Source organism: Anser cygnoides, chromosome 2 (genome assembly GCF_040182565.1).
Source record: "Anser cygnoides isolate HZ-2024a breed goose chromosome 2, Taihu_goose_T2T_genome, whole genome shotgun sequence".
Taxonomy (NCBI): Eukaryota; Metazoa; Chordata; class Aves; order Anseriformes; family Anatidae; genus Anser; species Anser cygnoides.
The window spans coordinates 22,185,790-22,199,943 of NC_089874.1; the positions used below are offsets into that span (position 1 = coordinate 22,185,790).

The following is a 14,154-nucleotide window of genomic DNA, read 5'->3' on the forward strand; positions in this document are numbered from 1 at the left end:
TTTTTTAGTAGTGATCGAGCTGCACTTGAATGAGCAGCCTATTGGTGAAAAACTGTTAAGTACCAGTTTCGTAGACATGTGTCTGCTATTGATCTCCTCACTATGAAGCATAGATCTGGAGTAGAAGGGGATATGTGCAGGTAAAGAGAAAGATTCTGCCTAGCAGAAATGTACCACAGAAGAGGTAGAGTGGGACAATGAACAAAAGTAAGAATGAGAATATATTTATAGCTGGATTACTCATGTAACCATCACTAACCAGGTTCTGTCAGGTTTGTGCATGTGTGTATATGTGTGCAGGCTATAAGGGATTTATTAGATGAATAACACAAATTCATAGTACTCATCTTTATGGTAATAAACTACCAATGACTGATCATTTTTTTGCTCTTAGTTACTTTAATTATTTTATTTTACCTCCTTCCTGAGTTTCTCCAACCTATTTAAAAACAACAAATTTTCCAGTTTCTCCCTTGTAAAAAATAACTGCTTTCTTGGTGACAGCTTGGGCAATTTGGCTATTATTTCATCCCTCAAGCATGTGTGTAGGCGAGACCAGTACAGATTTTGCCACTGTGTTTTCATTCATTACAGAATACTTATAAATCCAAATAATCCATTTTTTCAGCTGCCCTCTTTTATACTTGAGTTATCTGGCATGGAAACCAGAAGGTCAGTAAAAACAATAAAGATAAAATAAGAAATATTTCAAGGAGGAACCTTTTGTTTATTGGAAAATAATAGGCCAAAACCAAGTTGAGCTTTGAAAAATCGTTCCAAAAGAGACTCTGTAGTTTGAAAACTCTGAGTGCTTACTACTGAAAAATTGTGAAATTATCTACCTAGTAAAGAAGGTATTTTTATTGTCCTGATTTTGCAGCTGCTAACCATGGCTTCTGTAAATGTGATTCTGTTGCTTGTTACTGTGATATTTTTTCCTTTTTTCCTTTACCTTACCTCAAGTTAATATTTCACAGGTAGGTTCAATTCCTTCCTAATAGTTCCCATAGTAACTTGTCTCACAGTTTATCAAGATCAAAATGTTTTCTACTCAGAATACATCTATATTTCTGTCTCTGTTGATATCCTGTTTCTCTGGTTTTGTTAGTTATCTCGGTGCTGATGAAACCCCAAGATTTTCTTTTCACCTTCTCTACTCTGCCTCTTTTCTTCCATGTTCCCTCCTTTACCACCACGATGCTGCCTGGAATTTCTAGTTTTTCATCCAAAGCACTGCTATATGCATCATGTGAGGTTCATACTGTACCAGAATTGTCCATAAAAAGGTTTTAAACTGTGCCTTAAAAATGAAAAGCTGTTTTCTCTTCAATACTGTTAACAACTAGAAACTATATTAGAACTTTATATAAGAAATATAAAATGTCTCAATTCAGTCTTTTAGCAACAGATATGATTTTTGGATGAATCTTTCCCCATAATTTTCTTGCCCCATAATTAATTCTTTCTTTCCCCTTATTTAATTAAATATCCTGACTACTCTTCAGCTAAACAGGGCCTTTGATGAGAAGTCTTGCAAAAGAGCTAATTCTCAATTTATTCTCACTCAGACCCAGAACTATGTTCTCTAGACTAATTGTTTTTTTCGATAAATACTGAAACTGAGACTAATAACCCTATAGAGAGGTTGAAACTACAATTTCTTTTATTTACAGAGATCTCTCTTTTGGTCTCAGCACAAGCATAGTAGTACTGTAAAGTCATAAATACTGGACTGCTAACATTCTTTTTTGATTAAGAATAAAGGGTTTGGAGCTGCAAATTTTGAAGGCAAATACATGTATGTGGGCTTTACTGTGAAAAGTAACTCCCCACTGCCCTGAAATTGTATCAAGTTTAGTTTTCCCGCTGTGAGAATTTTAGGCCTGCTATTCATCTTACATATATTCAGTTACACTGAAGTGGCAAATTGCTGAACATAATCATATCTGAGAGATTTACCAAAGCTGTGGGTTTTTTATTTTTTTATTTCTTTTTCTTTACCTCTGCTGTCTATTTTCTGCTAAGAAAAATACGGTTCTAATAACGTTCCTTGAGCAGTAAGAATCCTTCATATTTTTTGAGCTATGTTTTCTTAGCCAACTACAGTGTAACCAATATCAGAACTGGTCAAAGCTGTTCTGTTTCATATTAGATGTTTCAATAGGCCTTTGCCTGGAGTTATTTTACAGAGAATGAGCTATTGAAAAGATGGACAGCATTATCACATGCACCCAAAAAAAAAAAAAAAAGAGAGAGAATAAGAGCAAAGAAAAGAGGATATATATGAGTGAAAAAAATGTTTTTGTTTTTTTAATAAAACAAAACTAAGTTTCTTCTCCATATATCTTAGCATGCTTTATCTGTGATATATTAATTAGTTGAAGAGTAGACTGAAAATAATTGTAAAGCTATATTTACTTGTCGAAAAATTTGAATGCCATGAAATACATCCGTGGCCATGGTCCATAAAGTACAGACAACAGTTTTAGCAGTCTGCCAGCTAGTAGCTGTGAATAGCTCATATGGCAGGAATACAACTGGATATCTTCCAGTCAAATATGCCCACATGATACTCAGTTGTTTAAAATGTATATTTCGCACTTAAACTGTCTGTACCTCAGTCTGTCTTTTGAGAGGGAAGTCACATGGAAACCAAGGTAAATTAGGATCTATCTCCCAGAGTCCAGGACTCAAATACCATGTAGATAAGTGTCACAACAGTTGTGTAAGTATTATGATAGATATTTGGGTTTTCTTTTGCATGCCTTGGCTGACGAAGCCACAGGGAACCCATGTGAAATTATTGAAAAATCTTTGAAAGAAGGTTTGAAAAGTCTTTGAAAGTCTTTACTGGAAGTGTTACTCAGGTCTTGAAATAATGAGACCACAATTTTTCAATGGAAATGAGACTAGAGTTAGTGTATGTATTTCATTGTCCTTACCTTCTTCACTAATCAATGGGTACTTACTAGTTTTGCTTTGTGGTGTTTTGTTTGTTTGTTTTTTTTTCCATTGAAGAGGCTTTATTTAAAACATTTTTCTGAGAAAAGCCAGCCTTAACAGGTCTTTAAGCAGATTGCCTTCCTGATACATTTTTTATTCCTATTTACTATTCTTTTTATCATCTTTATTGTTATTTCTCTGGCTTTGGTGAAAGATAAGACTTTTTTCCTTCTTATCAGTCTGAATTGTAAATGATATGATTAATCAAGAGAAATAACTTGGCTTTAAATAACTGAATTGTGTGACATATGATAGCTGACAATGAGTTACTGCAGGAGCTAGAGTTTGAGAAGAAAGAAAAGTATTTGTGAACCCGTGGACTTAAAAGCATGACCGAAGGTGATAGATTTGTGTGTCTTTATTGATAGCTAAATACAGTTTGAGATCTCGGTTCACATTGTGCTGACCAAACCCAGCAATTATCAGGAGGTTGCTTGGCTTTTCTCTTCAGCTGAATGAGCAAAGGCACTAATGGAAAGCAATGTCTGACAAATATGTCCGTGCACATATACAGGGCATGGGCGAATGAGGCTGAGCTAAGACAAAAAAACGAGCTGGACTCCCCTCTCTTAGGCATCTGCTTAGCTCACCCTGAGGAAAAGGTCTCAATCAGTTGGCAACTGACAGCTTGTTAGGCCTCTGGTTATGTTTGATCAGGTTATTAGTATGCCTCTATAAGCCTGTATGTGTGTGTATGACTGTACAGTGTGTGTGTTTATGTGTAGATAAGCAGGAGAGAGCTGGAGATTCTTTTTGAACAACCGTACATAGTGTTTTTGAGAAGTTTGGGTCTGAAACACTACAAAGGACCTTTGTGTGTCTTCTTGGTAAAAATTAAGCCTGTTAGATCTGCCAGCAGCAGTTATAGAAGGCCCTGAGGTGCTTTTTCGTTGCCTGTGGAGAGGGATATATTTCATGTGATACTTTCTACCCTTTTTTTCCCTGAAGACGTTACATAAGGGTCTAATTATTAGGGATCTGAGTTTTCCTTTAGCAGAGTGAGATTGAAAGAAAAGTGCCATTTTACTTATGACACTATATTTTTTTTTCAATTAATTAGAATTGTGGCAAATGATGAATATCTCTTTATAGGAAAGACATGGTTATAATTTTCTGCACTGTGCATGACTGCATGAGTGAGTGGTACAAAAGCTGGCATTTAAGGCTTTTTTTTTTTTCTTTCCAGAAGAGCAAACATTCAGTACCAAAATCAGAAAGCAGATTGAATAGCTTTTGAAACTTCACATGCTGGCAAAGCAAGATGTGCAATTGTCCACGACAGTTGCTTTCTTCTGATTTGCCTTTGCTGCAATAACTGTCCTCAAACTAAACTGAATTTGTATTTTTTCCAGGCATATTGTAAGCACATTATGGAGTTAGACTGTGTTCTGAACTTTGGCAGAGGATTCAAAGTTCTTTTTACCTGCTAACTTTGCTAACAGTTTTCACTGGGGGAACTATGAGTGCACAAGCACAGCCCCAACTGCTGTGTTAGTGAGGTGGTTGCAAAACACGAGTGCCAGCTCTCTTGCTGACAACAAGAATGAAACAAATTAATCCATTTAACAGAAGAGTTTTGGCTGACACAAAACGTGGGTTTGTTTATGCTTTTCCTAATCTTCATAGCAGTGTATGCGCAGTTTAGACTTGGATTTACTTCACTGTAGCCAGAGGTCTGACATTTCTAAGGCAGTCACTATTCCATCATAGAGTCATTGAATCATAAAGGTCGGAAAAGACCTCCAAGATCAACCATCCCCTTACCACCAATGTCACCCACCAAACCATGTCCCTAAGCACCACGTCCAACCTTTCCTTAAGCACCCCCGGGGACGGTGATGCCACCACCTCCCTGGGAAACCCGTTCCAATGCCTGACTGCTCTTTCTGAGAAGAAATTTCTCCTAATTTCCAACCTAAACCTTCCTTGGCACAACTTGAGGCCATCTATATTTATCCCTCTTAGATCATAGTGAAGATTGTTATGTAGAGTGTGGAGCAGAACACAGCATCCACTTTAAACTTAGCACACTTTGGATATGAATTTTTGTATGGATTACTCCCAAGAAAGCAAACTTTGGTGAGGGAGGGAACCTTGACAATTCTGTGGAAACTATTCTTAAAAGGGCTGATAAAAATAATTTGGCTTCCTTGTTGCTAATTTTACCCTAAGGGCCCTTATCTAGTACATCAATTTTAATATTCTGCAGCCTGAAAGATAGTATTCATGATCTCAGCCTCTGAGTGAATAAGGAATAGCAGTATGGCAACCCCTCTATGCATTACATGCTCGTAAGTCAAGCACCCACCCTTCCAAAATCAGAAGGTAATAATTATTTAGAAATAAGTAACCTAATAAATAACACATCTTTTCAATTTAATTTTTGATTACCTTCTGTCTATAGAGTCTTTAGGAAAAACGTGGGTCATATTTTAAAGTCAGATTTCTAACCCTGCAGGCAGGGTTCTCAAATTGTATGACTGAAGGATCGGGGGTTTGATGATGCATATGATGAAACACCATAGGAGGTGACAGCACAGCAAGTGTATTATAAGAATTTATAAAGCAGCACAGTGTTTTTAAGATGCCAAAGACTGACATGAGAGTTGCATGAATATATTAAAGCATATTATAATATAACACACAAACGACTAAAATTCTAGATAAAGAATTTAACAGATCAGGATTTTAGGTGAACTAGTAATGAAACCTTTTTGGCCTATTAATTACCAAAGTACAGCTCAATGGCAGAAACTTATTGGCCTGTTTCTATAGCATGTTTCTTTGTCCATCTTATGATGAATTAGGAACCTGTGTCTGGTGTCTTGCTTTGAGGGCATTTATTCCACAGAAAGCATTTCCAACAGAGGCCTTCCAGGTGACCAAGAATGTAAAAAAAAACAACCACTTTTTTTCTTTAAAGATAATCCCTTCTACCCATTATTTCAAATGCCAGAAAAAACAAAAGTGTTTTACTAGTTAGAACAGACAGAAAGCAGACATGGAAATGACCAACCTTAGACATGAAGGGCCTGAGCTGTCATTTCAGCCTGTCCCTGTAAACTATTAAGCATACTGAAGTATTACGTACAAGTATTGCTACACTGCAGCTGTGCTATGTTAGAAAACAGATTTTAGAGACCTGTGACAATTGGTTTAAATTAGTATAAAGTTAATCATAGTATTCTGTTCACTTTCAGTTCTACTTTATAATCCATCTAACCCTGTCTATTTGATAGAATGTCTAAGAAATCTTCATTTCTTATATTTGCAACCTATAGGATCAGAAGTAGGGGAATAGAGAACCAGAACAAGACTCCAGGGTTATCAAATTCAGCCTGTAATTTTAGCCCCTGCCCTTTTTCTGCCAAGAGTTACATCATGTGATCCCATTTTTAAATTAATCAAACTACCATTAAAAAAAAAAAAGAAGAAAAAGAAGAAGACTTTTTTCCTCTTTTTGCTTCTGTTATGTTGGTTGGATGATTGCTTTACAAATTGACTTCCTACTAGAAACTATCTCCTGATTTCTGCATATCTGTATTCATGGACAGTTTTTAACTTTGGAGTTTGTACTGTCATTAAGAGAGTGTTACGTTTTTCTTGTTCTTCATGCTTCTCGATGTTTTTCTCTGTCTTTTTCTCCTATCCTTCACTTGCTAAGATAAACTATTTAAGCACTTCTAATCTCTCTTACCTTCTAATCTAATTTCCCACCATCTCCATAATTTCCCTCTTACCTGTTTTCATTTGATTTCCAGAACATTGATGAGCAGTGTTATCCACTTTTATCCAGGTGACATGTCAACACTGCCTTCTGTAGTGGCATTGAGATTCCCCGTTCCAGCTGGAAACATCTCACATGAATCACATTTCTTCTTGTCCTTTTTGAAGCCAGATCACAAAGGCTTACTGAGATTGTGATCAATTAATACATGGCAATTGTTTTTTCCAAAATAAATCTCCTGTACCATTTTATAGAAGATATTTTTATTTCTAGTCTTTATGCCTGTGTTTTCAAAGAACTTTTTTTATTTTTTATTTTTTAAATTATTTCTCAGGTTCTGGCTCAGTATTAGTACACTCTATTTTCCTCTTTCCAGCTCATAATACCATGACGCTTCTCCAGCAGTCACAGGAGAATTGATGTAACTGATTTTAGTATAAGGCTTTAAGTAGAACAGCTTTGTCCTCACAATCTAAGGATTATACTATTTTCAGGTGATTGCCCCTTATGGCCCTGAAAATGGGAAAAGAAATTAAGATACAAAATCCCCATCTCCCAGGTCTAATTGTGGGGAATGCCTAAGAACAACATAGTGTCCCCATGTAGCTAGAGACTGCATTCAGTTTCCACCACCACTGCTCTTCAAAAATTCAGAAATCTTACCTCTGGTTTTGATCAAGGCATCCTTTACAGTTTCATTTTTTCTGCTTACCTGCATTTTAGGTCAAAGCCAACGTGACAGCTGGAACTACTTACATTGCCTATTTGTAACAGGCATGGCGTTCTGGTAAAAGCTGAAAAAAAATCAACTCAAATATAAGAATTTCCATGAAAAATCTGGATTCTGTTTTTAGTTTATAGTGATGACGTTCAGCAGTAAGATGTGTCCAGGATGTGTTATAATGCACAGGAGCACAGGATGTTTGCTCCTCTGTCTGTTGGAAATAGAAACTTCCTGTTAATTTAACATAGATATTAAAATTCAGACTTGTTTCTGTTCTTTTTAAAGTGTGCTCACACAACTACAGTACTGAAACTGGTGTGCTAACATCTCCAAACTATCCGAATAACTACCCTGTTCGGACAGAGTGCATATACACCATCACAGTGGGAATAAACAGACAGATTGTGCTTCGCTTCACCAACTTCACCTTGGAAGGGAATAAACGCTGTACAGAGGATTATGTAGAAATCAGGCAAGCCTAATTATTTCTGTTTTCCTTATTACTGATAACCACCAAATTTATCCAAATCCACTCAAGCACATTTGGAAGCTATAGTTTTAGCTGTATGCCTGTGCTGTCAGGGTGAGAAAAGGAATTAGCCATTATCAGAAAACTTTAATTGCTACCTTCCCAAAGTAGTGTGTGTGGACTCTGGGACTCTGTTGCCCTTCACTGTATTTTGGTTGTTCCTCAGAGCAGAAACAGAGAGTTTTATTGCTTGTTTTATGAAATATTTTTTTATGATTATAGTCTTTAAAGAGCAATTTTCTGTGATGTAGCACTAGGGACATGCATAATCTGTGATACTGAGCTATACTGGTATCACTGTTAATCTTAGGATATTGACATGGTGATTTCTAGTAAATTTTAGAGGACAGAGAAAAGTACAAGGGGGAGAGGGTAATACTTGTAGGAAAGTTAGCTGCATGCTTACAATACAGCTTGTACCAAGTAAGTAGTACACTGTGTTGCTGTATGGGATTTGCACTTTGAATTGTCAGTGCTCCTATTTTTCTCCTCCTGAGCTAGCTCTCTGGATGACCCATAGCTGCAGAACTGCAGTGTGTTTTTTAACTCTGAGTGTGCCATGAGCTTTCATGACCTCAAGGAGCACCACGATAGAACTAATTCTGAACATTATACCAGATATTGGTTGGAATGAGATTATAAATTCCTGCTGTTTGTTTTCAGCTGTACATACAAACTGGAGAAAGTTATGAAAAATTGAAAGACTTTTTCAATATTTTCTAAGTGAAGTGTTTCATTTTAAAACAACAATCAGAGATTAAGCTTAACCTAACTTTATTTTAACTGTTACAGTCTTAATTTGGGATTGATCTGAATTACAGCAGTTTTCTTATTCAGTTTTTCACCTCAAAAATTGAAAAGATTTATTTATTACATAGATCTAACTCTGATGTCACTGTGAAGAACCCAGCAGTATTAACTAGGTTTTCAGATAGTGTCAGAACATCACCAAGTGTAACTCAGCACATTGCTGCTGTCGTAACTGGATTTCCATGAGATGTCTCCTCAAACTTGATACCATTAAATGGTGTAGCTAGATTAGTTTTAGTTGAGGTGCCACTCTGGGTTCTTGTCCTGAGGTATCCTATGATAAACTACATTCAGTCAACTAAGAAAATGTTCATCTGACCACAGCTGCAGGGGCTGAGAGGCAAGTGAGAAGAGGTTCTGGCACAGTTCTTCAGCTGCTAGTAACCTGAGATAGCAGCAAGCAGTCTAATCTGGGAGGGTGACAAGAAAAAAGACCTCTGAGAGTTGCAATATCTAAGCAGAAATTTCTCTCAAAAGCAAGGATAAACCTGTGAAAATACAATTGAAAGAATTACTGTTCTCTTAAGAAACATCATATCAAGATGACATATCTGAGTATAAATGTGCTTATTATTGTTCTATTGACCTGTAAGGGTATTTGCAGTATGATTGCCTGATATGAAATTATATAATCTTTATGCTAAGATTATAATGCAATTGATAAACATGTTGTTACCATCTTTTTTATTCCCATGAGATACGTGCAGCACAACAGAACATTGGATGTGCATCCTGATTAAAGTATTATAAAATGTTACTGAAAATATTACTTTATTGAAAGATTATGGATGGAAATAATTGGCTGTAGAAACAATTGTGAATGCATCTTTCAAAGTATGCATCATATGAGTTCTGAGAAATGGATTCCTGTTTGTGTGGTGGCAAATAAACATATTTTTAAAAATAAATTAGCTCATCTGTGTTTGTGCCAGGTGAGACAGTGAGAAGTGAGAATGTTGTTTTTTCTTCAAATTAGAAGTTTACTTTGGTTACACCATTGACTGCCACCTTGTAGAATACAGAGAAGGTCCTGCTTCTGCAGCATTGAATACACTTGAGATACTTCTTGAGACTGTCAGTGTATTGACAGCTGAGTTTAGACACTGGACATATCCAGAAAGCAGGTGCTTGTGGTAGGACCTCTTACCACAAGCAGTGAGACCTCTCCAGTATTTGGTAGCTGTCTTTCTGTGGAAGATGAAGAACCAAGTTTAGTCTTTCCCGGGCCTGAAAGAATTCCAAGATTTTTTGCTGTGTTAATATTTCTCACACTTTCCCTCTTTGACCCAAGGTTTTTATTCTCTGTCATTCTAGAGATGGAGGCTATGAAACTTCTCCTCCTCTTGGAAAATACTGTGGTACAGACCTGCCTCCTGTTATAATCTCTCATGGTAACAAGCTGTGGATAAAGTTTGTAAGTGACATATTTGGCACAAGACAGGGATTTTCAGCAGAGTGGGATGGCACATCAGCAGGTAAAATGAGTATATCAAGTATAAAACCATTTTGCACATCTCATTGATCTTTCTTTTTATTTTTTTATTTCTCACATTTTCCCCACATCTTTTCTGCCTCTCATCTCATAAAATCTCTCTGCTAATTATATAGCGGCATATAGTCAGGTTGTTTAGATCAAGAACTTAACTTTCTTGATGTATGGGCTTTGTTTTTGTCCATGAGAAGGATATACTATTCCCTAGATTTAATATAGCATCAGCTTTCACTGGTGTTTGGGAAAGTAGTGGTAAGCAAGAATTTAATGAACAGGTTTTTATTTGGAAAGTAACTATCAAACAGGAGCAGTCTATAAATTAGATGGTTAATATTTCTAGGTGCTACTGGCTCCCTTCCACTTACTATTGTCTTAATGCAGGTTTTTGGTTTATCACTCAAGACATTCAGGACACGTGAAAGAACTCAATATTGTGAATCTCACACATCACCTCTAATTCTCCACTGCTTTTGAGGTTAAATGTTGGTTTGGTTTCTTTGTCATTATCAGGTTGTGGTGGGACTTTGATGACAGCTTCTGGCATCTTCATGTCTCCCAACTACCCTATGCCATATTATCACAATTCAGAGTGCTACTGGTTGCTCAGAGGAAATCGAGGAACCCCATTTGAAATCCAGTTTGAACAGTTCCATCTAGAGAACCACCCAAAGTGCAACTTTGATTACCTTGCGGTATGTACCCCATGACCCTTTGCTCCACAGGAGGCAGCTAAGTATGATGAATGCAGAGGCAAAGAAAAACATATGGCTTTGGTCTTTAAATGTTCATATGTGAACAGACCCAGAATAGGAAAGCTCCATGCTACCTTCATACCTGGTGCTCAGGGACATGGTTTAGTGGGTGACATTGGTAGCAGGGTGATGGTTGGACCAGCTGATCTTGAAGGTCTTTTCCAACCTTAATGATTCTATGATTCTGTGGTTCCATATCACAGAACAGCAAGAGGAAATGCAGTGGTGTCTGTAGTTGCGCAAAGTAAGAAAGGCATTTATGTCTAGATGGGCCACTGAAACAAGAATATGCCTCCATCTATTAAATTCACTGTGTTTTGGACCAAGGACTAAGTATGGTCTCCTAGCAAATTACAAGGAAAATGGCACAATAGTGTCAATAACCCTATTGTTAATCCCAAATTCCATATTCAAATTGTTGGTAAATTATTTGAATATTTTTATTAGAATTGAAATGGGGCAGTTTTTTCCTATCAGTGAGTAAGCCCCCCCCAAACCCACCAGTATTTGATTATTGGCTTCCTGTTTTTCCACTGATTTGCTTGTTTCTGAAATGCCTGTGAGGCTTCCTTTGAGCAAAAATAGAATTTAACCTCTCTTGTACCCAGAAACAATTCCCTAAGCAGACATTTGGAAGGGGAAATTACTTGGATTTGTAGTGCTACCAGCTTTAGTAAATTCAATAGTCAGCATTGTGTTGTCAAAGTTGAAACAGTTCTAGTTCCTCAAATTCTGTAGCAACCAGCAGAATCACCAAAATTATATTTTATGGGGGAACTAACACACTTTTCTGCCTGCTTCAAAATTCTCTACCCTTTTCTCTCTCTCTCTCTTTCTCTCTTTTTCCATTAAGGTATATGATGGCAACAGCAGCAATGCTAAACAGCTAGGTAAATTTTGTGGGAATCAGATACCACAACTCATCCGTTCAAGTGGAGACAGTGTGTACATAAAACTAAGGACAGATAGCAGTCTGCGAGGTGGAGGTTTTTTAGCTAAATACAAACAAGGTAAGTAAGCAAAACAAGATAAGAACATGTTTCTATAGTTCAGCTTGGTCCTGAAACTGTCTCGCAGTCCATGATCTTATTTATTCATGAACAGGGAACAAAGCGTGGAGCATATCACTGACCTAGATTCTTTAGTCTGCTTCAGTCACAAGACACAGAGAACTAAAAATTAACTACCCATCTACCCGTCACAGAGATAATCTCTTCCCTAGAAGAAAGCTGGTGAGGTGGCCCTGCTGCTATTACTTGTATCAGTGGTACTTTCCACTCCAGAGTTACTCAGAATACCAAGTGCTGGAAGTCCCTAACAGGGTAGATTGGACTGTTCTTTCTCATCTGTTTACACAGTCTTTTAATAGAGACCTTTTAATAGACACCTTTTAATAGAGAAGGCAGATAGAAAATAGGCTTCTATGCCCTTCTAGCTGCTGTGAGGCAGGATGGCAAAGTATAAAGGTGTTACCTTCAGCCCTCGTGGATTATTGCGGGTGCTTGGGTTCATTTAGCCTACCTGGAACACTTCAAAGAGTTTCATTTTTTATATTTTGTGGTAAGGGTCACAATTTTCTTGCACACATTTTTATGTACAATTGTTCTAGCCCAGAAATATTGGAATATTAACATTTGGCAAAACAAACAAACAAAATACAAGAAGATAGGGAAGAATTAAAGTTTTCTGTTCCCAGTCATAACCTTGGATATTGTCCCAGTGTTTTCTTTTCTCCTTATATGTTCTAGTGTATACAGTTAGATATGCTTCGGAAGATACAGAATTTCACCACACACACGTGAACTATAGGTATCTTTGGGTACTCTAAATATGACATGCCCCCAACTGATAGAGATAGCTTTAGATTTTTAGACATTAAGTTGCCTTACATTTGACAATAGTAAATGCATTCAAACACAAAACAAAACAAGCAAACAAAAAAAAAACAACAAAGCTATTCGTCACATGGCACACACTGTAATTAGAAGGGTGAAGGAGCGTTGGCTCCCTAATTACTTAAAGATACAACAGATTAATCTACCATGTAATTTTCAGACTGCAAAATCAAGACAATATATTGGAATAGGGTTCTTTCTCCCCCTTCCATTAATTAAATAGAAAGCGCTTAGAAACCATTCAGATGTAGAACCTGAGGTATCAGATAATGTATGAGCTACACTTTACATTCATATTTAATTCCTGAAGTTGCACATGCACCAAAGAAAGCTTTCAGTAGCGTGACCAAAAGCTAAAATTATGTAGGAAGTAGTGGTGTAAAATAAGGATGTTTAGATGCCAGTTGCATTTATGTGGACATGAAAGAACGGCAATGATGAATTGGAAAACATTGCAAAGGAAAACATCGTATCAAATTAACATTCAAAGGCACCTTTGTGCCTGATAAGTTTCTAATAAAATCCCGATGGCAGGGGGTAGCAGCTTTTGCCCATTTTGCATTCTTCAGAATCCATTTCATGCTCTTCATCCTGTCCTTTCAAACAGTTATATGCTTCAGTGTAGCTTTGCAGAAAAGCCCCACTCCACCAGACCCTGACCCTGACCCTCAGCTGTATTCTGGGCATTTTGAACTCCTAAAACCACAGACCTTGCTGCTCTGTAAATCATTTGGAAAGAATCCAAAAAATGTGCAGGAGGTAGGTGTATTATTCCTTTTGACAGACAATAGAAGATTTTTGCAAGTGAATCTCAGCTATTTCTGTTGTTCAAACACTGCAGATTTGCTGTGCAAAGCAAGCATCTTGTCCTGCTCCATTCCTCCTGCCCACATCTTGTCTGTGCATCACACTGGTCTTCTCCTGACAGACACTGTACACTGTCTCCAGAGAAGGAATCACCCATATTGACATCTTCTGTCTTTAGTGAAAGACAGATTCAGGAAAATGAGACTCACTGACATAATGCCATAGTTGTCATTTCACTCTTTGTCTGGTTTAGATTATTTTTAATTTTCTTTGTCTTTCAAGGAAAGCTCTCATTATTCCAGGTGAGTGTCCAGTACTTCTGCTAGGCTGTTATTATATGAATCAACATTAAAATCATGGCTCCTTTTTAAAGAATATTATGCTCACTTCCAATTCCTGGAGCTAGGAAGCACTA

At 37.0% G+C, this 14,154-nt stretch overlaps 1 protein-coding gene across 4 annotated transcripts in view; it reads left to right on the forward strand.

The window, feature by feature from the left end:
* Positions 1 to 14,154, forward strand: part of CUBN (cubilin) — a 144,964-nt gene that overhangs the window by 28,340 nt on the left and 102,470 nt on the right. For all 4 annotated transcript variants that reach the window (XM_048061817.2, XM_048061818.2, XM_048061819.2 and 1 more), the window contains 4 exons: positions 7,740 to 7,926; positions 10,108 to 10,268; positions 10,796 to 10,977; positions 11,891 to 12,047. In XM_048061817.2, the coding sequence (XP_047917774.2) occupies positions 7,740 to 7,926; positions 10,108 to 10,268; positions 10,796 to 10,977; positions 11,891 to 12,047 (687 nt within the window). The remainder of the gene's footprint in view (positions 1 to 7,739; positions 7,927 to 10,107; positions 10,269 to 10,795; positions 10,978 to 11,890; positions 12,048 to 14,154) is intronic.